The 25,475-nt window shown below is 45.7% G+C and overlaps 2 protein-coding genes across 3 annotated transcripts in view; one reads left to right on the forward strand and one right to left on the reverse strand.

Annotated features, from left to right (window-relative positions):
• LOC146713211 (V-set domain-containing T-cell activation inhibitor 1-like) overlaps window positions 1–25,475 on the reverse strand; it is a 169,935-nt gene that overhangs the window by 95,982 nt on the left and 48,478 nt on the right. The window lies entirely within an intron of this gene.
• LOC146713220 (beta-1,4 N-acetylgalactosaminyltransferase 2-like) overlaps window positions 14,456–25,475 on the forward strand; it is a 30,727-nt gene continuing 19,707 nt past the window's right edge. Inside the window, exons 1-5 of one of the 2 annotated variants that reach the window (XM_085452296.1) lie at window positions 14,456–14,528; window positions 21,124–21,248; window positions 22,983–23,153; window positions 23,302–23,408; window positions 23,993–24,030. In XM_085452296.1, coding sequence (XP_085308422.1) covers window positions 14,463–14,528; window positions 21,124–21,248; window positions 22,983–23,153; window positions 23,302–23,408; window positions 23,993–24,030 — 507 coding nt within the window. In that variant the 5' untranslated portion in view covers window positions 14,456–14,462. Of the gene's footprint in view, window positions 14,529–19,464; window positions 21,249–22,982; window positions 23,154–23,301; window positions 23,409–23,992; window positions 24,031–25,475 lie in introns of those variants that run through there. The other variant, XM_085452297.1, reaches the window with a different exon arrangement.

A 25,475-nucleotide genomic window follows, 5' to 3' on the forward strand; every position in this document is an offset into this window, starting at 1 on the left:
GGGCCCTAACCCCAAACAATAACCAAATTCCCTAATATACTAAAATCACTCAGCAGTCCAACTGCTTTACACGGTCCAACCGTATTAAATCCTTTAGCGGTCCAACCGCATTCAGTCATTTAAATCCTCAGTACTGTCATGAGATTTTCATCAAAAACAAAACAGACATTTACCGGCAACTTTTACTGAATACACATTTAATTTTATCATCCAATTCAGCACACTTCGGATAAAATCAACAGGCCTGTGCCTACCTCTTTTATAAAGGCGCCTGTCCCCTCAGTTTGGTTGCCGGATCACGCCTGCCTGTCTGACCACCACGGACCACCAAATTTCTCCGTCTACACCTCCAACTCTCTCCCTCCTCAACCACCGTACGAAGCCCCAAATGTTAAGGTTCAAATATTGAGGAAGGAGAGTACAAACAACCAGGGTCCAGAAGAACTTGGTCAAACAATTGATTTTAATGAAATACACGCGTGGGGGGACCAGCTCCGTTCGCAGACAGCGCTGATCTCTGACTAATCAAAGCATAAGCATATATTTTATACCATCAGGGTTTGAATTTAATGACGCCCCCTCATGTGTCATCAGATACAATATATGCATACGTCAATTCAAAACCACAATGACTTTTAACACAGTTTGAAAAGGAACATTGTCTCTATCTTCATGGCAGATGTTTCCTGTCAACCTTTTGACTCCCGCTTCTCCAAACCCGCAGTTACAAGCAAACATGATTAACCGATGACCTATCAATGATTCTCTCTAACTGTGTGTGTGTGTGTGTGTGTGTGTGTGTGTGTGTGTGTGTGTGTCGTCCTTAAATGCTCTCTCATCTCACCCGTTGCACTTCTGACCTTTCACCAGAACAGAGGCTCATCCTTGCATGTAATCCTCAGAATAACCTGCACTTAGACTCTGCTTTCGGTTTGTGGGATTATAATATTATTTTATGCCATGTTAGACCCTTAATTAAAGATTGTGTATTATTATGTAGTTTTAGTTTGCATTATTCTCCTGAATTAGAAGAAGGTGATAACTATTGCATTAGTTAAACTGATTTGCATTACATTAGACTGCTGATTTATTGTGAATGAATGATATTGTTTTATGATGCATTATACTGCTGAGTTATAAGAAATACTGTTTGCAGTAAGTCATCGCCTTATTTGTCTGATTAGAAGAGAACAGAACATACTGGAGTTTTCTGCCCCATCTCAGCAGGAGCAGATAAACAGGGAGCCAAGGTCGTAGCTTAGGCACTGTGTGAGAGAAAGAATGTGAATGTTTAGGCTTTTATGATTAGGTGGGGACCACTAGAGGCTATAAGAGTTTGATCAATGCTCCACCATTTTGAGATCTGATGCTGTCTGCGTACGGTGTCCATCTCCCACGCGTGTGATCATTAAAATCATCGTTTGACTCAACCCGGCCGGACCAGTGTTGTTATTGTGGTTTTTCCTCTTGTATCCATCCCCAATATTTGAATCCATAACAGGTTTCAGTTCTGCAAATGGCACTGATAGGTTTGTAGCTTGAACCTATTCGCTGGAATGTTGAAGACAATATAATTACACAGCAAGCAAGACATGAAGTAGGCAAAGTTCTTCTTGTTACTCATGCATGAGGGAGACCTGCCTGGAGCCAAGTGTCGTTCCACCACTTGACCTCCGTCAGACTCTCAGCCAGGTTCCCCATAGCACTCCTTTTATTGTGGTTCCATGAATATGCATAGGGTCATTAACATATAACATCTTACATAGGTATACATGTGAACAAAGAATACTGTGTGTGTGTGTGTGTGTGTGTGTGTGTGTGTGTGTGTGTGTGTGTGTGTGTGTGTGTGACTTCCCTAAACCTGCTGGTCTGGAAGTCCAACAGTTCATCTAAACAAAAGGCACTTAGCCTAAAACAGATACAGCCACGTTTATCCTACCATAAAACAATAAAACAAGGTACGACCTCTTCCCATGCTCCCAGGATGTAGGTGTGCATTCCAGTGTGGAATACACACCGAGCCTTTGCAGCCTGCTAAAGATCACATATCCTATCACTACACAATTGATTATACACCTCTAAGCATATATGGTTAAATATTTCTAAGCATAAATGACAATCAACAATACAAAACCTAACAGGCACACTCTGCAAACCTGCAATTTCCTGTCAGCCTGTGGCTTAGTCTTTCTGAAAGACACACACTGTTTAAACATCTGAATGCAATATCAATGCTGTAGATTATATTATTAGTGCAATGTTAATGATGATGATTATTAACAATAGCAGCAAAATAATTTCCCTGATCTCCACAGTACGAAAGCGCTTAATAAACTGCTATGTTTGGTTAACACAGTTTGGATTAAGGGTGCGCTCCCAAGTACTTGGAAGGAGGCTGTTATTGTGCCAATAAGAAAACCCGGGAAGGATCCATCTAAACCAGATAGCTACAGACCAATTGCTCTTACATCAAATGTGTGCAAGTTAATGGAACGTATGATGATGGCAAGACTGTATTTTAAGCTGGAAAGAAAAGGGGCTTTTACCAAAGTGGTTTCAGGACAGCTCGTAACACAACTGATGCTATTGTTAGACTTGAGAATGTCGTTAGGAAAGCGCAGGCGACTAAATAGTCTGTTTTGGCAGTGTTTTTTGACATAGAAAAGGCATATGATATGTTGTGGAGGGATGGGCTTTTACTCAAGTTGCATAAGTTGGGTATTGTTGGCAGGACATTCAATTGAATCCAAGACTTTTTATCTGGTAGGAAGATCCAAGTGCGAATTGGGTCTACAATTTCTAGTCAGTGCATGGTTGCACAGGGCGGTGCGATTAGTCCCCTGCTTTTTGTTATAATGATCAATTATGTTTTTTCTGATGTTCCTGAGGGAATTGGGAGGTCTTTCTTCGCTGATGATGGTGTGTTATGGAAATAAGGAAGAAATATTGAGCACCTAGTGGGCAAGGTTCAGGAGGCTGTGAATATGGTGGTTGAGTGGGAATTTGACTGGGGATTCAGGTTTTCGGTGGAAAAAAGAAAAATGATGTTCTTTACCAAAAGAAAAGTGAGTGAGACTTTGACATTGACACTGTATGACAAGGTAATTGGGAAAGTGAGCTCTTTTAAGTACTTAGGTGTTGTGTTTGATTCGAGACTGACATGGCGGGAGCATATTGATCGGATTGAAACCAAATGCAAAAAAGTTATTAATGTTATGAGGTGTGTAGGTGGGAGGGGTTGGGGAGCGAGCTCTTCTGCTTTGAAAAGACTTTACCAGGCATTAATTAGGTCGGTCTTTGATTATGCGTGTGTGGCATATGGTTCAGCAGCTCCTTCTGTGTTGAGACGTTTGGATGTTCTGCAATCGGAAGCCCTTAGAGTGTGCTGTGGAGCTTTTAAGACATCTCCAGTCAGTGCCCTACAGATGGAGATGGGAGAAATGCCCCTAGATCTTAGGAGGAAGCAAGTGTCGGTGAATTACTGGGTTCTTGGTGGTCATGGTGACGCACATCCCACAAAGGAGGTACTTTTGGAATGCTGGGAGTATGGAAGAAGTCAGAAGGCTCATTTTGGAAAGGTGGGGAACCAGTGGTCAGGTGTATGACCCTAAAATATGTCCTGCAGTAGTGTTCTCTGTGGGTCCCCCATGGTTATTGGAGACCCCTCCTTTGGACTGGTACTTGCTGGATCTGAAGAGAACATTGAAAGGCAGAGTCGATCTTTTTTCAGCATTTCATTTTCACAGCTTGACTGCATACCCTGAGTGTATTCATGTGTTCACGGATGGTGCTAAAAGTCCAGTTACTGGATGTACAGGGTTTGGAATAGTAGTTCCGTCAAAAAATATTGGAATACACAGACGCACTTCGGATGGACTGGCAGTATACACGGTTTAAATGGTAGCAATTTTGGTAGCACCGAAATGGGTAGAGTGTTCAAAAATCAGGCAGGTGGTAGTGTGTTCTGACTCGGCAGCTGTTCTTTCAAGTCTACAATCGTTTAGTTCGAAGACAAGGCATGGCATGCTGTATGCTATTCTGGGGACTGTCAGCAGAATAAGGTGTTGTGGTGGCAATATTCACTTTCTTTGGGTGCCAGCTCATGTAGGGATCAGTGGAAATGAAAAGGTGGATAGGTTGGCGAAAAGAGCGTTGACTAAAAATAGGACTGAGATGGAAATTACAAGCAGTGGATCTGAAGCGAAAGGTGTTGTTTGGAGGCAGGTTGTTCAGGAGTGGCAGAAGCGGTGGGATTCAGGGAGTACGGGCAGGCAATTGTATCATCTTAATAAGGAGGTGGCAGTGAGTAGGTTGTATAGGGGTAATAGGAGAGATGAGGTGGTCATTACCAGACTTAGACTGGGACATTGTGCATTAAATAAAACATTACAGATGATAGGAGAACATGAGACGGGGCTTTGTGGAGTGTGCCAGGAGGAGGTGGAGACAGTAGAGCATGTAATACTGCGGTGCAAGGGTTATGATGTGGAGAGGTCAGTTCTGCAGAATAGATTGAAGGAGCGGGGAATTGGGGAATTTAATCGGAAGAGTGTGTTGGAGGTTAGTAGGGCACAGGTGAGGGAACTGGTGGGGTTTCTGAAGGCTATAGGTGTTTATGAAAGGGTGTAGGGTTTATTTTTTTTGGGGGGGGGGGGGGTTTTGATACAGCTTGTGAATGACCAACAAAACATTTTTTTCTCCTTCATTTCTGTCAAACAAAGCTGTATGTAACGTTTCTCGCGGTTAGTAACATGGTTGCTAGGCAACCTGAACAGCGCTACGAAGGCTAGACCGTCCCATTTCACAAGCCTCGCGCTTCCGCACTTCTCATACTTATAGTACGCACCGTACGTAATACGCGTACTTCAAGCGTGCAGACCCTGAATTGGGACACAGCCATTGTCTCACCAATAGAATCCCTAACACCAGTAGAACCACAACACAGACCGATCCAACAGGTAACAACACATGGAAAAGGAATGAGGAATCAGCAGGAGTGGTTGTGGTAATGGCGTCTGATGTAGGTTAAGGTGTGGTGGTGTGTTTGTCTAAAATAAAGCAAACACAGTCCTTTCCTTTATTTTTTGGCTTTTGATTAAGTGCACAAATTTATCTTCAGGAAATAAGATTTAGGTGTCAAAGAAATAAAGATTCAATATTTGGGTTATAATTTGTTGTATATGATGATAATAATGATAATAATAATAATAATAGATAGTTTTTTAAATCTTTTGTTTTTGTATTATAATTTAACTTCTTAAATTTTATACAATGAGTTGAGTAGAGCACAGTAGAGTTTACTGGCACTCCTATCAAGAGAAATGTCACTCACAGGTTGATTAACTCATGCAGGCTGTTTAGTGCCAGCAGAAAGTGTTTTGACCATATTAACCAATAAAACCTCATTTAAAAAATAAAATTAAACTTTTAAACTTTTACATTTATATTTATATTTAAGAAAAATACAGTAAACATGCCCCAACCACCATACCACCACTGCTGTTTTTCACAGATGGGACCTGTCAGCATTGTCCTATGACCTGCACAGCTTGCAGTGTGCCCCTCCTTTCTCCTCCAGCCTTCTTAGTCATCCTGTGCCTTCAGCTTGGCTTACAGCTCAACCACCAGTGGAGTTACTGTGGCTCAAGCAGCCCCAGTAGCTTTTTTAATGTTTGATTTTCAGACCAGATTTGACCAATTACTTTTACAGTTTTGTAAAAAAAAACAAAAACAAAGTGTAAAATCTATGGACTCTAAATTGTCTATGGACAAGTTGTCACGGCTGCCGAGGCAAGCAGTGTGGAATAAATGAGGATCCAATCGCAGGCAGTCGTGGAGAAGTGAAGGTGATTTATTGAACACAAAAAGAATGTGGACAAACAGCAAACGGGGCTCGAACTAAACTAAACTGGGAAACAACTAAACTACAGAGCACAAACCTGAATGAAAACGAGCAGAGGAGGATGACGATGAACAGCAGGGAGAAGACACGGTGGATACACAGACTGACACTGAGTAATACAGACGAACCGGCAACAGGCAGGAGAACACACAGGGCTTAAATACACACACACCAGTAATCAGGGGATGAGAGACAGGAGGGCAACACAGCTGGGAGGAATATGGGCTGACGGGACAGGGGAAACGTAAACTGATCACACTCACATACGACACGGACCTTCACAATAAAACAGGAAACTCAGACACATGGAACCAGACAAGACATTGAACTAAACAGACAGCTTCACAAACAGATGGGGTGACACCATAGACAGACAGATACAGACGCAGACTCAGAGGCAGACCGAATATAACACAGAACTTAAACAATCATCATCTAGAAAATGATAACAAACTAAAAGCGCTGGGTCACCAACCCAGGACCATGACAGTACCCCCCCCCCCCTCAAGGGCTGGCTCCAGACAGCCCAGCAGAAACACAAAAACCGACCAAAACAAAACAGAAAAGGACCCGACCAGGGCGGGCGGAGGGGGCCCAGGACGGAGGGACAGAGTCCAAAAAGGCCCAGATGGTCAAGTTCAGGAGGCCGACCATGCGAATGGCAGCGGGGCAGGTCCGGATGCCGGCCACGCAGTAGGCAGCGGCGTGGAAACAGTTCTGGGGGCCGACCGTGCGGACGGCAACAGCGGCGTGGAAACAAGTCCGGAGTCCGGCCACGCGGAAGGCAGTGGCGGCGTTCAGGAAGGCGTCCACGGTGGCGGAGATGCCCAACAAGCGGCCTGGCAGATGACCGACGATATGGAGGTGGCAGTAGGGGACCTGAAGGCTGCGTGGCCCCTGCAGCCCCAGGCGAAGCGGAGGCTGGACCAGACGAGGCAGAAGCTGAGGCTGGACCAGATGAAGTTGATGAGGACGCTGAAACAGAAGCTGGACCAGGCGATGCTGATGCTGAAGCTGGACCAGGCGATGCTGATGAGGATGAAGACACGGAGGCTGGACCAGACGAGGATGATGAGGATGCGGAGGCTGGACCAGGCGAAGCAGCTGATGAGGATGCTGAAGCTGGACCAGGCGAAGCAGCTGATGAGGATGCTGAAGCTGGGCCAGGCAAAGCAGCTGATGAGGATGCTGAAGCTGGGCCAGGCGAAGCAGCTGATGAAGATGCTGAAGCTGAAGCTGGACCAGGCGAAGCAGCTGATGGGGATGCTGAAGCCGAAGCCGGACCAGGCGTGGGTGATGCTGAAGCCGGAGCCGGACCAGGCGTGGGTGATGCTGAAGCCGGACCAGGCGTGGGTGATGCTGAAGCCGGACCAGGCGACGGCAAGGATGCAGCAGAGGCCGAGCCAGGCGACGGCATGGGTGAAGACACAGAGGCTGCAGCTGGTGTGGATGAAGACATGGAGGCTGCAGCTGGTGTGGATGAAGACACGGAGGCTGCAGCTGGCGTGGAAGCTGGAGACGGAGGCGCTGCAGCAGGCGGCGGCATGGATGAAACTGCTGCTGCTGCAAGCGTGGATGAGGCTGCTGGTGGAGCAGCTGGTGGCTGGACGGGCTCCTCGGGCCCCCCAGCTGACGAGGAAGGAGGCTGGACGGGCTCCTCGGGCCCTCCAGCGAGAACAGTCTCAGGACCAGTGGGCACAGGGGCCCCTGGAACACACAGGACAAAACCAGCAGGTGCGAGGACCTCTGGCAGGAACAGATCAGAACCAGCAGGCGCACGGGCCTCTGGCAGGGACAGATCAGAACCAGCAGGCGCACGGGCCTCTTGCAAGGACAGATCAGAACCAGCAGGCGCACGGGCCTCTGGCAGGGACAGAACAGAACCAGCAGGCGCACGGGCCTCTGGCAAACACATAGCAGACTTCAGCCGCCCAGAGCATCAGAATCAGAATCAGAATCAGAATACTTTATTGATCCCTGGGGGAAATTATTTTTTGTTACAGTGCTCCATTTTAAACCAACATTAAGACAAGACAGACAATACGCTAACTAAGAATAGTACAATATATACATATATATACATACATACATAAGTCACTTATAAATAAATATTTGGAAAAGAAACATGTGTAGTTGTAGCAGCAAACAGTGTGTTAAGTGGATGCGTTGTACAGGGAGATGGCCACAGGCAGGAATGATTTCCTGTGTCGTTCAGTGGTGCTTTTCGGTAATCTCAGTCTCTCACTGAACGAGCTCCTGTGACTGACCAGCATGTCATGGAGTGGGTGGGAGGTGTTATCCAACATTGTCTTTATCTTGGACAGCATCCGCCTCTCTGACACCACCTTGAGGGAGTCCAGCTCCATCCCCACAACATTGCTGGCCTTACGGATCAGTTTATTAAGTCTGTTGGCATCTGCGACCCTCAGCCTGCTCCCCCAGCATGCAACAGCATATAGGATCGCACTGGCCACCACAGACCACAGACTCTGGTGACAGCCGGGTGCAGTCCTCAGCTGGGTTCCTAGCCTCCAGGGGTCCAGAGTGGGCTGAGGGCTGAAACTCAGCCCCTGGGGAGGCCCTGGAGCGCGTCACAGTCTCTGAACTGGCCAGCTTTTTAGGAATGATTACATTATCATTAGGTTTGACGCTCTGCTTAGAACAAACGGATGAAACACAGTTCCTTTTAGATTGATTTGACTGAGCTTGTTGTACCAGAGTAGCAAGTGACACAGGGTGCAGGGCTAGTGGCTGCTGAACAGGAGGCTGAACCGAGGGTGACTGAAACAATGGTTGGGATGACGACGGTGGTGGAATTGGAGACTGAGCTTGAGGCCGGGCGGCTAACTGAGCTTGAGGCCGGGCGGCTAACTGAGCTTCCGGTTGCAGTTCAAAAGAATAAACAGTCCTGGTATTATCAGAGCTGGTGTTAATTGCCTCTGGGATATATGCCACAGTTTTAGCAGACTCTGGGTTAGCTGACATGGGTTTAACAGGTTCAGAAGAACAACAGCCCTTTGCTTTCACTGAAGTCTTAAAAATGCCAACCTGGGAGAGATCGGTTATCATGAAGGTAGGTAAGCTTTGCGAATTAGCTCCCACTGACACACCCCGAACAACCCCAGAAGAAAAAGTCTCAAAGTTCAGATTGTAGCTGTTATCCTTTTTACTCACCACAGTCGGCCGCTCTGATATCCTGGGGTCCGACTGTGGTGAGGGGCGTCGACGGCGTAAGTGCCGTTTCCCATTTGAAGGCTGGACCGACGGGCCGGACAGGAAACTCTCCGTCGGGTCAGGGAGTGAAGCATGAGTTGCAGGGTGGGTGGTAGCAGGGGGGAGAAGATGAAGCTCGTTCAGAACGAAATTCTGTGTGAGCGGGTGAAGTCAGCTGAGCAAATAGGGGAGACCAGAAACTAAGCGCTGTAGCCGAACAGCTATGCCTTGGCGGAATTCTCTCCCCTCATGCTCGAGCCATAAGTTAATTAATTTGTCTACCGAGTAAATAATGTCCTCCCGGAGCTCCTCGGGCGGGTTGACTGCTGCTGGGTCCATAGTGGCTGGTTCGTACCTTCACGGCTGCCGAGGCGAGCCGTGTGGAATAAATGAGGATCCAATCGCAGGCAGTCGTGGAGAAGTGAAGGTGATTTATTGAACACAAAAAGAATGTGGACAAACAGCAAACGGGGCTCGAACTAAACTAAACTGGGAAACAACTAAACTACAGAGCACAAACCTGAATGAAAACGAGCAGAGGGGGATGACGATGAACAACAGGGAGAAGACACGGTGGATACACAGACTGACACTGAGTAATACAGACGAACCGGCAACAGGCAGGAGAACACACAGGGCTTAAATACACACACCAGTAATCAGGGGATGAGAGACAGGAGGGCAACACAGCTGGGAGGAATCTGGGCTGACGGGACAGGGGAAACGTAAACTGATCACACTCACGTACGACACGGACCTTCACAATAAAACAGGAAACTCAGACACATGGAACCAGACAAGACATTGAACTAAACAGACAGCTTCACAAACAGATGGGGTGACACCATAGACAGACAGATACAGACGCAGACTCAGAGGCAGACCGAATATAACACAGAACTTAAACAATCATCATCTAGAAAATGATAACAAACTAAAAGCGCTGGGTCACCGACCCAGGACCATGACCCAAGTTTCCTTCTTGTGCTTCCTCTTTGAGAAACCTATGAATAAATGCAGGAGTGTTACTCTATTGTCTTGCTATTGTATAGGAAGACACACACACATACAGACCCACACACATATTTTTGCTACTGTCACGGCTGGCGGAGTGAGCCGTGTGGAGTGGAGGAAAAGGAGGACCCAAAATGCAGCAAACTGATGATACGAGTGAAGTTTATTTACACGGTGGCAGTGGCAAAAACAGGCAATGAAGCATGAGTAATGACAAACCTAAACTGGGAGAAACTAAAGAGCAAACCTGAAATCTACAAAACGGAGAGCGGAGCAGAGAGACGCAGACTAAGGAACAGGATACCAAGAAACACAGACGAGCCGACAACGAACACAGACCGACACCCACTAAATATACACACACAAGGTAATCAGGTAATCACACACAGCAGGGAAGAACAGCTGAACGTAATACACATGAGGACTGGAGGAGACAAGCTGAACACAATGACAACAGAAACAGACTTTCAGAACAAAACAGGAAATCTATAACACGAGCCTTCAAAGTAAAGCAGGAAACACAGACTGATTTGCAACACAACACAACACGGAGACATGAACAGAGCACCAAGGACAGACACAGGTAGGGCTGAATATACATCAACTTCAGGTTCAACCCCAAACTAATACAAATCAGAATAAACACAAAACCCTGGGTCAACGACCCAGGACCATGACAGTACCCCCCCTCCAAGGGCTGGCTCCAGACAGCCCACAACAAAAACAGACGACCAACCCAGGGCGGGCGGCGGGGGCCCAGGACGGAGGGACCAACACCGAACAAAACAAGCTCCAGCGAACCAAGGGAATTGTCCAAAACAAAAACACACATGCCGGAGTACGAGAACAAAACACAGTTCAGGAGGCCGGCCTGGAGGCTGACAACTCAGAAGTCCAGGACAGTTCATCTTCTGAGGCCGGCCACGTCGGCGACGCAGATCCATAAGCCGACCGAGCGGAAGGCAGCGGTGGCGGAGTGGAGGCAGTTCAGGGGGCCGACCGTGCACACGGCAGCGGCGGCGACAGGGAAACCGTTCAGGTGGCCGACCGTGCGGACAGCAACGGCGGCGTCTAGGAGGTCGTCCATATCGACGATGACGCTCCACCAGCGGCCCGACAGACGACTGCTGATGTCGAGGCGGCAGTCCGGGACCCGATGGCGGCGTGGCCTTCGTAGCACCAGACGAGACCGAAGCAGAGGCTGGACCAGGTGAAGCTGGACCAGACGAGGCTAAAGACGCTGAAGCTGGACCAGACGAGGCTGAAGACGCTGAAGCTGGACCAGGCGACGCTGATGAGGATGATGAGGATGCGGAGGCTGGACCAGGCGACGCTGATGAGGATGATGAGGATGCTGAGGCTGGACCAGGCGAGGCTGAAGCAGAAGCAGAAGCTGGACCAGGCGAGGCTGAAGCAGAAGCTGAGGCTGGACCAGGCGAAGCAGCTGATGAGGAGGCTGGAGCAGAAGCAGAGGCCGGACCAGGCGAAGCTGAAGCAGAAGCCGGACCAGGCGATGCTGATGAGGGTGCTGGAGCCGGACCAGGCGATGCTGATGAGGGTGCTGGAGCCGGACCAGGCGACGCTGAAGACACGGAGGCTGGAGCCGGACCAGGCGACGCTGAAGACACGGAGGCTGGAGCCGGACCAGATGAGGATGAAGCAGTGGCTGGACCAGACGAGGATGAAGCAGTGGCTGGACCAGACGAGGATGAAGCAGTGGCTGGACCAGGCGAAGCGGATGAAGCCAAAGCAGACGCTGGACCAGGCGAGGAGGATGCTGAAGCAGATGCCGGACCAGGCGAAGCTGATGACACTGATGAGGAGGTAGGACCAAGCGGAGCTGATGAAGCTGAAGCTGGACCAGGCGAGGCAGCAGCTGATGAGGATGCTGAAGCTGGACCAGGCGAAGCAGCAGCTGATGAGGATGCCACTGCAGGTGATGCGGGAGCTGGACCAGACGAGGATGATGAGACTGCAGCTGGTGATGAGACTGCAGCTGGTGATGAGACCGCAGCTGGTGATGAGACCGCAGCTGGTGATGAGACCGCAGCTGGTGGCTGGACGGGCTCCTCGGGCCCCCCAGCTGACGAGGCAGAAGGCTGGACGGGCTCCTCGGGCCCCCCAGCTGACGAGGCAGAAGGCTGGACGGGCTCCTCGGGCCTCCCAGCTGACGAGGCAGATGGCTGGACGGGCTCCTCGGGCCCCCCAGCAAAAACAGTCTCAGAACCAGTGGGCACTGGAGCCCCTGGCACACACAGAACAGAACCAGCAGGTGCGGAGACCTCTGGCAGGAACGCAACAGAACCAGCAGGCACACGGGCCTCTGGCAGGAACGCAAGAGAACCAGCAGGCACACGGGCCTCTGGTAGGAACGCAACAGAACCAGCAGGCACACGGGCCTCTGGCAGGGACAGAACAGAACCAGCAGGCACACGGGCCTCTGGCAGGGACAGAACAGGACCAGCAGGCACACGGGCCTCTGGCAGGAACGGGTCGGAACCAGCAGGTGCACGGGCCTCTGGCGAACACAAAGCGGACTGCGGCTGCACAGAGCAGTGACTCAGCTCAGGCAGCGACAGCCGAATGCAGTCCTCAGCTGGCTTCTTAACCTCCAGGGGTCCAGAGTCGGCTGGGGGCTGGAATCCAGCCTCTGGGGAGGCCCTGGAGTGCGTCACAGTCTCTGGGCTGGCCAGCTGTTGCGGACTGACTACTACAGTATGTGGTGTGTCTCTCTGCTTGACATGAACAGGTGAAAAATAGTTCTTTCCGGGTTGGATGGACTTAACTTGTTGTGCAGGAGGAGTTGGTGAAGATGATGGCTGAATAGGTGATAACAAGGCTGATGAGTCTCTTGCCAACTGAGCTATTGACTGAGCTATGGATTGTAACCAAGTGTCTAATAGGTCTGGCTGTGACTGTAATGGGGGTGACGGTTGAGTGGCTAACTGAGGTAGCGGCTGCAGGGCAGCTAACTGAGCTACCGGCTGGGCAGCTGGCCCAACAAACACAGCCCCGGAATAAACAGTCACACGAGCTGTCACAACAGACGGAGTGTCTTTTTCACTCCCCACAGTTCCGAAGTCCGAATCGCCGGCTGTGGGGCGACGTGCCGACGGCGCGATCGTCGCTTCCTCCCGGGCGAAACCTCCGGCGGGCCGGGCGAAACCTCCGGCGGGCCAGGAAAAATCTTCACCGCCGGGCTGGGTTGGGAAGCGGTAGCGGCTGGAGGGTGGAGGTGCAGTTCGTTGAGTATGAAGTCCTGTGCGAGCGGGTGAAGAGAGTCCAGCAGCCAGGAGTGAGCAGAGATGAGCTGCTGTAGCCTGGCTTCTACAGCGTGGTGAAGCTCTTCCTCCTCATGCTCGAGCCACAGGTTGACCAACCTGGAAACTGTGTCGATCACTTCCTCCCGAAACTCCTGGGACGGCGCGGATGCTGCTGGGTCCATGTTGGTCGGCTCGTACTGTCACGGCTGGCGGAGTGAGCCGTGTGGAGTGGAGGAAAAGGAGGACCCAAAATGCAGCAAACTGATGATACGAGTGAAGTTTATTTACACGGTGGCAGTGGCAAAAACAGGCAATGAAGCATGAGTAATGACAAACCTAAACTGGGAGAAACTAAAGAGCAAACCTGAAATCTACAAAACGGAGAGCGGAGCAGAGAGACGCAGACTAAGGAACAGGATACCAAGAAACACAGACGAGCCGACAACGAACACAGACCGACACCCACTAAATATACACACAAGGTAATCAGGTAATCACACACAGCAGGGAAGAACAGCTGAACGTAATACACATGAGGACTGGAGGAGACAAGCTGAACACAATGACAACAGAAACAGACTTTCAGAACAAAACAGGAAATCTATAACACGAGCCTTCAAAGTAAAGCAGGAAACACAGACTGATTTGCAACACAACACGGAGACATGAACAGAGCACCAAGGACAGACACAGGTAGGGCTGAATATACATCAACTTCAGGTTCAACCCCAAACTAATACAAATCAGAATAAACACAAAACCCTGGGTCAACGACCCAGGACCATGACAGCTTCTCCTTTTTCTTACACAAACAATATTGACATTACCTATATGCTGAGCATTCCAGTCTTTCGTGTTTACTGTTGCACCACAAGACCTGTAAATTTCACATAGCCATCTAGTCAAACTAGCTTCACTGTCACACTGTCAGGGGAACAACTGACGCCTGACTCAAAACAAAAAAAAAGCTGTTGGCTACAATGAAAACTGGTTATGCTGGAAACTACCTTTATCTACCTAAATGTTTTGAGAGAGAAATATCTGCTTATTTGTACTGCTATTCTTGGTGCATGCACATACTACATACTGCTACACAAGGACCAAAATCCACAAATTATCTAAAAATACAAGAAAAGGTAAATGACATATTATTCAGACTTTGGTTTTGTTGTTTGGGTTTTTTCTGTCGGTAAAGCATGGAGCTGTGTGGATGTATCAGAACAGTTGGTTGAGCTTTTTTTCTGCTGTTTTTAACCTTGCTCAGTGGTTCCGCCTCCTTATCGTACCTCATCGTAACACTATATTGTCCTCTGTGACACCAGTTACCTGAAAAGAAGAACACCGCACCTTTCATAGTGTGCAAACTTTTCAACAATTATATTCAAGTTGTTCAAGTTTTTCAAGAACGGCTTTTCGTCACTCGCTCATCACTTTTTCTTATTGTGGCTCCATAAACAGCAGGGAGAAGAGGTAGGAAATGAGCTATTTTCTATACTTTTGTCATACTACAAGAATAAAAACCCAATATCTTTGAAATTACATAAATAAGTTATGTAATTTAAAATTTTCCGATACTTTCTGATTCTGGCGCTGTAGGTTTTCATTAGTTTTGTTTAAGCAATGTATTTAAGAAGGTAATAAATGTGACAAGTATTTTTGACTTTATCTTCAATTTTTCAAATCTTGAGAGGAAAAATATAGGAAATCTGTGTGTAGAGACTGAACCTTTAGAAAGACATTTTTGTACTCCTTTTAAGGGTTCTTTTTTGTACTTTATACTAAGGGTACAACTTTGCCCTTTAAAGTACAGGTTTGACGTGTAAAAGGTACAAATTACAAGGGTACAAATCAGTACCCACAGTTTAGGGTACAGAACGGTACCTTAGAGGGTACCACCCCAGTGACAAGACATTGTACCCCTATAGGTACATTTCTGTACTTTAATTTCTGAGTGTGCATGCTGAGTATTCCAGTCTTTTGTGTTTACTGTTGCACCACAAGACCTGTAAATTTCACATAGCCATCTAGTCAAACTAGCTTTACTGTCACACTGTCAGGGGAACAACTGACGCCTGACTCAAAAAAAAGCTGTTGGCTACAATGAAAACTGGTTAGTTTGTCTTTGAAGTAAATAGTCCTTTACCACAAAAAGGGAAAGAAGCCCATACTTTTATATTTATATATTTTATTAGGTACACCTGCTGGACAGCTATTTAACCCATGTGTTCAGGCTTTTAGGCAGGTAAACATGGTCAAAACAAGCTTCAGAAAATGCTGATTGACCAACTCTACACATAAAACGTTGTATCACTGAGGCAAGCAAGAGATAGTGGCTCTCCCTTGAGGTTTCACCTTAAAACTAAATTTCTGGATCGTTATGTCATATGAATAATCTTACTCCAGGTAACTGCACTCTGTCTTTAAATATGCAGCCAATGAAAGTCTTCTTTTTTTTTTACCTTAATATCATGGTGTGTTTTAAATGTTTTGGGTCAAGGCACACATTTTTTTTCTGAGCACAGAAAAAAGTAAAACTGTAAATAGTTTTTGTTGTGTGTAAATTATTTTGATCATTATTGTTTCCCTCATCTGTGGAGACTTGGAGTATTTTATATATTTCTTAGAGTATTTTTAAAAAGATGTCAGAGGGTTAAAGCCTGTGGGTCTCCATATGTTTTCTTATGAGTGCATACAGAAACGTATTAACAAGAACAAAAAAAGGTACACCTCTTTAGCAAATACTTGTTTTTTCAGTCACTGAAGATATAGGATTACATTGTAATCTCCTATTTAAAACTGCCTTACAGGTGTGTGTGTGTGTGTGTGTGTGTGTGTGTGTGTGTGTGTGTGTGCACGCGTGTGTCCTCTAACCACATATAAGAGGTTGAAAAACCAACCAGTTTCCCTCGTAAAAAGCATAATAAAATTAAGAACTCTTAAACAGGTCTGGGTTGAGCGTCGTGTAAAACTTGGTAAGACTGGCACATACCTAACTTGCAGTGAGACTACCTGTGCCAAGGTGACTCATGCAAAATAAATGATACATTGATGACACTGCTGTGAATACTCATACTCACAAATGCTTTAAACAAGTTTTTAAGCTCTACTGTTCTATTGTTTAACAGTTTATCTGTTTTTAAGCAATGTTTGTAGCAATATTAAGATGTGAAAGCAGTATTATGTTTACATAACAGTTAAATAATAATAAAAAAACATTAATGTTACTAAAATCAATGGTAAATTAAGTATTCTGATCTCAACATTTTTCCAAAATAATCATTTTGATCCTACTTGTGCAGACCTAGTTTGCAATGATAAAAACAACATTCTTTTAGTTCAAATTATTGCAGTTATTTATTTTCAAACAGACAAAGCAAAAATGAATTGCGCCTTAAAATTGCAGTCTGTCTGAACACAGGCAGATGGCGCTAATTCTGACATACTGCCTGGACTAATGGACTAATCTCTTCCAATCCCATGAGCCCCTTGGCAGCCAAAAGGACTTATAGTATTGAAAGATACAGGCAATAAACTGTCAAAATGTGTTTTCCAGTGTTTCTGGGTTTTTTTTTCATGTGTAATATATCTGTTTATATTGGTAAACCGATTGTAGATAATAGACTTTACAAAAGGCTTACATATAAAATAAAGAAATAACTTGTGTCGCAAGTATCTTTATGATTCCATGATCCATCCATCCATCCATCCATCTTCATCCGCTTTGTCCGGGGCCGGGTCGCGGGGGCAGCAGCCTAAGCAAAGAGGCCCAGACCTCCCTCTCCCCAGCCACCTCCTCCAGCTTGTCCGGGGGAATACCAAGGCGTTCCCAGGCCAGCCGAGAGATGTAATCTCTCCAGCGTGTCCTGGGTCTGCCCCGGGGCCTCCTCCCGGTGGGACATGCCTGGAACACCTCACCCAGGAGGCGCTCAGGGGGCATCCTTGTCAGATGCCCAAACCACCTCAGCTGGCTCCTTTCGATGTGGAGCAGCAGCTGCTCTACTCTGAGCCCCTCCCGGATGGCCGAACTTCTCACCCTATCTCTAAGGGAGAGGCCAGCCACCCTTCGGAGGAAGCTCATTTCTGCCGCTTGTATCCGCGATCTCGTTCTTTCGGTCACTACCCACAGCTCGTGGCCATAGGTGAGGGTAGGGACGTAGATCGACCGGTAAATTGAGAGCTTCGCTTTTACACTCAGCTCCCTCTTCAAGGTTCAAGGTTCAAGGTTCTTTATTTGTCACATGCATAGTTATACAAGTATAACACACAGTGAAATGTAGCCTGACACGCTCCTCGACATGTGCAAAAATTGGGGGGGGGGGGGGGGGGGTGTAGAGGAAGAACATTATATATATATATATTAGGGGTGCAACGATACACAAAATTCACGGTTCGGTTCGGTTCGATACTTTGGTGTCACGGTTCAATGTTTTTTCGATACAAAAAAAATGTTCATGCCTTTTTAATTTGTCATTTATTAAAATTATAAATATATATTTTAACTCAAAAGTACAGTTTTTAAATTTAACCCTAACCCTTGTGCGCGTTTTTTATTTTGACAGCTAATGCGCACCTGCGGACCACTTATGTGCAGCCCTGGTTATTTAGCTCGTCATATTGCAGCCACAGAAATTATTTTGTCCATGAAACCATAAAGCTGCACTTTCTTTTTGCCTTATAGTCTCATTTGTCATAACTTCTCCGTTTTATGGTAAGCTTTTCTTTGGCTGTCACTTCTTCACCCTGACCTGTCTTATTTGGCTCAGCAGAACTAAAATATATATCCTGCTGCTTTTACACACCGACTCACATAAGCTCAGCGATTCTCTGTGCGATCAACCTCTCACATGTTTAAGCTTGCTGCGGAGATTTCACTTGTCATGTTTGCATAGTAAGCTAACGATTAATAAGACGATGTCAGAGGAATTGGTGCACAAATTATCATCACTCACAGATCAGTGCTGTCGCTCTCTATACACAGTTGCACGATTATAAAGTGAAAGCAAAAAAACAAGCGCAAATTCAAACGCGATTTCAATATGTCACATATTGACAGTGGCTCACCGATGCCAATGACATAATTACCCAGCTACATTTCTGAAAGAATGCAAAAGCATTGACATATATTTTTCCTTCCTACAATAGCCCGACGGGCAGGGTAGCCCGTCTGAAAAAAATCGCTAGCCCCAGGACGTCGGGCTAGCGATATTGCGAGCCCTGTATCTGATTGAGGAATCACTCATCTTTGGAAAAGAGAGTTTATTACAGAGAAATGTCTCTTTCCAAAATAAAAGCTATACTATCCGCTTCTTCTGGGCTATATTCTCAGCAGCATAAGGAGAATCATGTGCTAACAGCTGTCTAAATGACTCGGCTAAAGTTAGTAGCATGCTTGTTGTTTTTGTCTTTGCACTAGGATGATGTCGGCGTAAATGTGCAGTCATATTCGTTGTGTTCCCACTAGTGCTTTCAGGTTAATCTCGTTGAAATGACCTTAACGCCACAACACGGCCAACACGTTAACGAGCTAACTGCGCTAACACACTAGTTCCCACCCATGTAATTGAGCATTGCATGGCACATCCAACATACTGTTTTACTTTAGTCCATGACTCGCTTACCTTCAGGCTCATACGTCACATGAAAACCAAAATAATTCCAAACGCCAGATCTGAATGAGGGTGGGGGAGGTCCATGTTGCAAGGAGAGCTTAACTTCTGTCTTGCTAGCTTGCCCTGCGCTCTTCCTTCTGACGATGCTGTCTGTGTTGAGCACTCAGTGGATCTGCGCTCGACAGTGCAGCCTAGGCGGAGTAGTCGAACGCAGATTCACTGAGCGCTCAACACAGACAGCATCGTCAGAAGGAAAGTTGATAAAATAAATTACAAATGTTGTATTGTTCGATACATATGCGTACCGAACCGAAAGCACTGTATCGAACGGTTCAATATCGATACGAATATCGTTGCACCCCTAATATATATATATATATATATATATATATATATATATATATATATATAGTATATACACTGGGTGAATGTGCAGTAGTAGCAGCAAGCAGGTGAATTCTGTACATTAATATGAATAGACATCTGACTATTTTACAGGATAGACAATATAAACATATTTAAAATTAAAGGAATTGAAATGTACATTGTGCCTTGGTTTAGAGTGTCTGGAAGAGAGTCCTGTCTCAGTCAATTATAGATGATGTGAGAGGGCGGGTGTGTGTGTTTAGGGCACGGATGGCTTGGGGATAGAAGCTCCTCTTGAGTCTCTCTGTCCTTGCCCGGAAGATGCGGAACCTTCTACCAGATTGCAGAAGTTGGAACAGTTTGTTGCCTGGATGGGACGGGTCCTTCAGTATCTGCGCTGCTCTAGTCCGGCATCTCCTGGTGTAGGTGTCCTGAAGCGGGGGGAGAGCAATCACGACGGACCGGTGCAGCGTCCGCATTACTGCAGCTGCAGCCCCAATCCGTCTGTCGATCTCCGGCTCCCTTCTCCTGTCACTCGTGAACAAGACCCCGAGATACTTGAACTCCTCCACTTGGGGCAGGAACTCATCCCCGACCCGGAGTGGGCACTCCACCCTTTTCCGGCTGAGAACCATTGCCTCAGATTTGGAGGTGCTGATCCTGATTCCCGCTGCTTCACACTCGGCTGCGAACCGTTCCAGTGCGAGCTGGAGGCCCTCACCCGATGAAACCAACAGAACCACATCATCTGCAAAAATCAGAGATGAGATTCTGAGGCCACCAAAGCGAAAGCCCTCCGCCACTTGGCTGCGCCTAGAAATTCTGTCCATAAAAATTATGAACAGAACCGGAGACAAAGGGCAGCCCTGGCGGAGCCCATCACCCACCGGGAACGAGTCCGACTTATTGCCGGCAATGCGAACCAAGCTCTTGCAACGGTTGTATAGGGATCGAATGGCCCGTAGCAATGGGCCAGACACCCCATACTCCCGCAACACCTCCCACAGGACACCCCGAGGGACACGGTCGAATGCCTTCTCCAAGTCCACAAAACACATGTTGCTGAGATTTATTGATAAAAACAGTACAAAAAAACCCCAACCATTTGTACACATATTTACAAATATTAATAAAAAGTGAGTGAATACATTTCAATATTTTCAGCAATCACTCACAATCCTGGCACTGCCATAGTATCTGTAGTCTGCATTTACCACAACGTTCCAGCCGAACAGACAATATCATGTCTGATTCCATGATATTGTGTCTAAATTTTATTCAATTGGGTCTTTTCTGCCCACTATCGTTATGCTACTGCTATATTATTCTTCAATTTCTGCTGGCCCCTTGGTCAGCTCACTCTTCAAAAACACATTTCTAATGTAAATGAGACTGTTCACCCGAATAAATAAAAGACATCTAAATGTTGACAAGTCATTTACAACAGCTTAAACATTACTGGCAAGTACTGGAAATTACTTTTTGGCAATAACACACAGAGCTTCAACTGAGAGACATGAAAGGCAGGATGAACTTTTTACAGAGGCAAAGGAAATAATTGTAAAAAAAAATGTAAAAATGTAAAAAAAAAAAGAAAGTATTTGTTCATTTTATACATGTTCAATCATATCTAAGATGTGAGTCAAGACATAACATGTTTTATATGACTGATTTGCAAAATGTAACTATTTAGATGGTAAAGATTTTGCCTTTTGTTAATTAATCTACTATAATGTGTGTTTGTGTGTATCAACAGATGTCTGTCTGTACAAGCTCAAAGCCTTTTGTGATTGCTGTTGTCGGCATGCTGATCATTATGTTTGCATTCTATTTCGGGAACTTGTGTAATGGGACAAGTGCGCTAGCCTACAACAAACAAAGGTAAAGTATTCCTTTATCCTGGTGTGTGTGTGTGTGTGTGTGTGTGTGTGTGTGTGTGTGTGTGTGTGTGTGTGTGTGTGGACATAAAAATATGATATGTATGGTACACATTTTTCTTTTCATGGCAAATAGACTGAAGCAACTGAGTGAGAAGGATAAACTGATGTAGCTAAAACAGTGCTGTGCTGAAAATGACCAGTGCACAAGATTTGTAAAACCCTGATAGTCTGCACGTCAATTATGTATTGATTATTTGATAGTGGGGGCAGCACGGTGGCACAGTGATTAGTGCTGTTTCAATCACAGCAAGAGGGTCCTGAGTTCAATTCCACCATCAGGCCGGGGTCTTTCTGTGTGGAGTTTGCTTGTTCTCCCCGTGTTTGCGTTGGTTCTCCCCGGGTGAATGCCTATGGTTTCCTCCCACAGTCCAAAGACATGCAGTTTGTGGGGATAGGTTAACTGAACAATCTAAATTGTCCATAGTTGTGAATGCGGGAGTGAATGTAAGTGCAAACAGTTGTCTGTGCCTCTGTGTTAGCCCTGTGACAGACCAGCGACCTGTCCAGGGTGTACCCCGCCTCTTGCCCTATGACAGCTGGGATAGGTTCCAGTGCCCCCTGCCACCCTGAAAAGGATAAGCGGAAGCAAATGGATAGATGTATTTTTTGATACTGTCTTTGTCACGATCATTGTAGAGAGAACTGCATATATGTTTAGAAATGTTCTGGGAGATTCGTGAATGATCTCTAATTCATTTTATTCAACATTTGTACACTTACTGTTTCCGGTCAATAATGACCAATCACTAGAAATGAATGGTGGAGACAACAATTAGTGTAAATAACTGAGTTCAGATGGCCGTAAACACACACACACACACACACACACACACACACACACACACACACACACACACACACACACACACACACACACACACACACACACACACACACACAATGGATTCCCTAGCAACTACTCTGGAAATGTTTGCCCAATAGAGCCTCACTTCCAAGAGAACGACTCCTCTGTTGGCAGTATCATTGTATCATTGAACATTTCTCGTAGATTTGGTGTACAATGCTTTTTTGAGGCCTTGCTCACAGGTCACTGGGTGTCAGCACCATGACAAGGTGATATATAACCTAAGTGAGGCTCTTTACTACTTATTTGATCACTACACTGGTGAGGAGGAGAGAGGCCAGGAAACTGATGGTGGAGATGCATTAGAGGAGAAATTGTCTGCATCTGAAGGTGGCACGGAATATAATCCATGCAATCTAGACCAAGAAATGACTGATGAGAAGGAATCCAATGATGAAAAGGATGGCCATGCTGAGGCTGCCATAAGGATCACATTACATAATGTAACAGTTGCTATTGTAATGCAGTGTATCACCACATGGCGGCTCACGACTGGTGACTGGTGTCACCCCCTTTTTGTTCTTCTTCGCACCCCTCCTGTAATGGATGCTCCCGTGTGTACGCGGACTAGTGTGCTCTTTAGTAATGTGTGGTAGAGGTAGCACTTTTATTTTTGATATTGTAAATAAATGAGTACTTTTTGGAAAGTCAGAAGCTATTGCTCATTCGCTATCCACCTGCACACCTCCATGGCTGGCTTCATCTCCACCGCACGTTACAATAAGGATATACTTTCTTTTATACTTGACTGTAGTAGTTCATTTAAATGTTGATGTTGAATTGTGACTCTTCAGGACTTCCATATTACAGGCACTCTTCAGGTTCTCTAAGTTATAAGTCATCTTTGCCCACACAACACCGTTTACCTGGTCCATGCACTTGTCCTGATGGCTCTACAATCCTCAAAGACCACATCCCACAAGACCAGTATGAGGATTTAATGCAGCGACGAGCTAAAGAGTTCCAGCAATACAAAGCCAGGTAGAAGATGGATGTATGGGTGGGAGCTTTCCGGGAACTGTTAGACTCACAGTTCAGTAATAAAATAATTTAAAGTGTGTGTGTATGTGTGTTACTGAGTACTCAAAATTCTTTTGTGTAATTTTTCCCAATTCCATCTCCTCAACAGGACTAATTCAATCCTATCCAAGCTACTTTTTGCTTTGCCTAATTCTCCTCTGCAGTATCCTATCCAGGGCGTTATAGTACGACCCTTGACTGCAACTGCAATACCAGGTAATTCAAGCTCAATATATGCTTCAGTCACCAGTGTTTTAGTTTTTATGTTCCTATAAAAATATAAATGCAAATAGAATAGGAAGGCAACAAGGCCATGGTTCACAGTTGTTTATGAAGATACTGTTAACATGAAAGTGATCATAGTACTTTTTATAAAAGTATGCTGTCAGTAGTCAGATCGAATTGGTCCCAATCATGTCATTGGGACACAAAAACAGCACAAAAAGCTTAATATTTTCAAAAATACAAAGTAACGACACCAAAAGATATAGCAGGTAAGAACAGAAATGGCAGAATTTTTAAAATTTGAATGGTGAAAATAGCCTGAGAACTGTGGGAGTAGTCAAAGGACAAAGAACGGAGCAACTAGAATAATAAGAAGATTAAAAATATAGGGAAACAGGAACACAATAGGTTGAATGCCTATGGCATTCACCCACTGAGAAAAACCTGAGTGAAAGATAGCTGAGGTGTCCTCAAGAACTCACCTGGCAACACTTGTGTAATTTCAAAATATGATGTGAATATGTGTATTTCAGTAGAAGGACTAAGTGACACTGAAGGTAATTTTTGAATTTCAGGTTTAGGTCTGCATGCGGAAGAAGGAAACAGCTATAAGGTTGGTCTGATATCACAGATTAGAAACAGGCAGATCTCACCCAGATCTGCCTGACTGAATGGTAGAGGTTGGCTGATTTATGAAAGATGGCTGCTGAATGTTTCTAAATTTCAAAGATATGTGTGTTTAATTTGTATACTGTATACTAACTATCAAAAAAAGTATTATTGCATTCATGTGTGGCAAACGAGGCTTGATATACAATCTACATAGTCAGTACTGGCTTTCATAACACATTGTTATTCAGTTTCAGTCAGTTTATTTTAGTAGACCCTATATTTCACCAGCTAACACTGTATTGGCTAGTGATATATGTAAATCTGTGCAAGTTATTCATGTACAGTAATTTAAAACTGACATGAAAATTTGCATTATTAACCAACCAACCAAGTATAATAAAGTTTAAGTTATTGTGTGTTACATACCTAGTAGAGTCAACAGATTCCCTGAATGTGAATTCAATAAGGAGAGATAATTAGATTTGATTTATTGATGAAAAGAATATAGGTCGGTGTTTTGCGGTTAGACTACGATGGCCTTTCTCAGCAGAAAGGAACCCCAGCTGTGAAAGGGATTAGAGCAGGAACCCCAAAATAACAAACATCTTACAGTTCTCCTGGCTGGGGAAAAGAATATGCACGTTAGGAGTAATGCATGTCGCTGGCAGGGCATAGCAAGCATAAGTACAGAGAAGGGTGAGAAACTAGGAAAGCTCTGGTAGGAACCCGACCAGGGTTAAAGGAGAGCCTTTTAGCCAGAGGAACAGACCGCCCATCAGAATGGGTGCTGGCACTGGCGCCGGCCCTCCAATGGCCACGACAGACCAGTACAGTGTCTACCACACTGCAGCCACAGCACCAATCACTCTGTCGATCTCCTGCTCCCTTCTCCCCTAATTCGTGAACAAGACCTCAAGATATTTCAATTTCTCCACTTGGGGCAGGAACTCTTCCCTGACCCAGAGTGGGCACTCCACCCTTTTTTCAGCTGACCGAACCACGTAACCATGGCATAGTTGTCAACTATGTATTCATAGTTGTCCTGCTGGTTTGTCAAAACCAGAAGCAATCACCAGATTTGTGATACGAGATGTATGACATGAGCAACAGAGTGGTTATAGCTGTTAGTTCTTGAGACAAGACAAGAATAAATAATAAAGAAGCATACTTGCATCTCCCACTAGTTTGCACTTTAACAAGACAGATGACACACCTTTGGGCTGTGTAATGTATCTGATATGCACTGAATCTTAAATAAAACTATATGAATGATGAAAAATATGTATTTGCGTCAGGTTCTCTACAAGGCGGGACTAATGTCTAATGCCTTCTCACTTTAAAGCTTTCTTCTGGTTTAAACAGACAGCTTAAGGGGTGGTGCAGTTTTGTGGAGATGGTAGTAATGTTGGTATTGCTAAAATTACTCACAGCACTTTTTAGTTTATT

Source organism: Copadichromis virginalis, linkage group LG3 (assembly GCF_057382275.1).
Source record: "Copadichromis virginalis isolate Kocher_CV1m ecotype Utaka linkage group LG3, C_Virginalis_male_GT1.1, whole genome shotgun sequence".
In the NCBI taxonomy this organism is placed as follows: Eukaryota; Metazoa; Chordata; class Actinopteri; order Cichliformes; family Cichlidae; genus Copadichromis; species Copadichromis virginalis.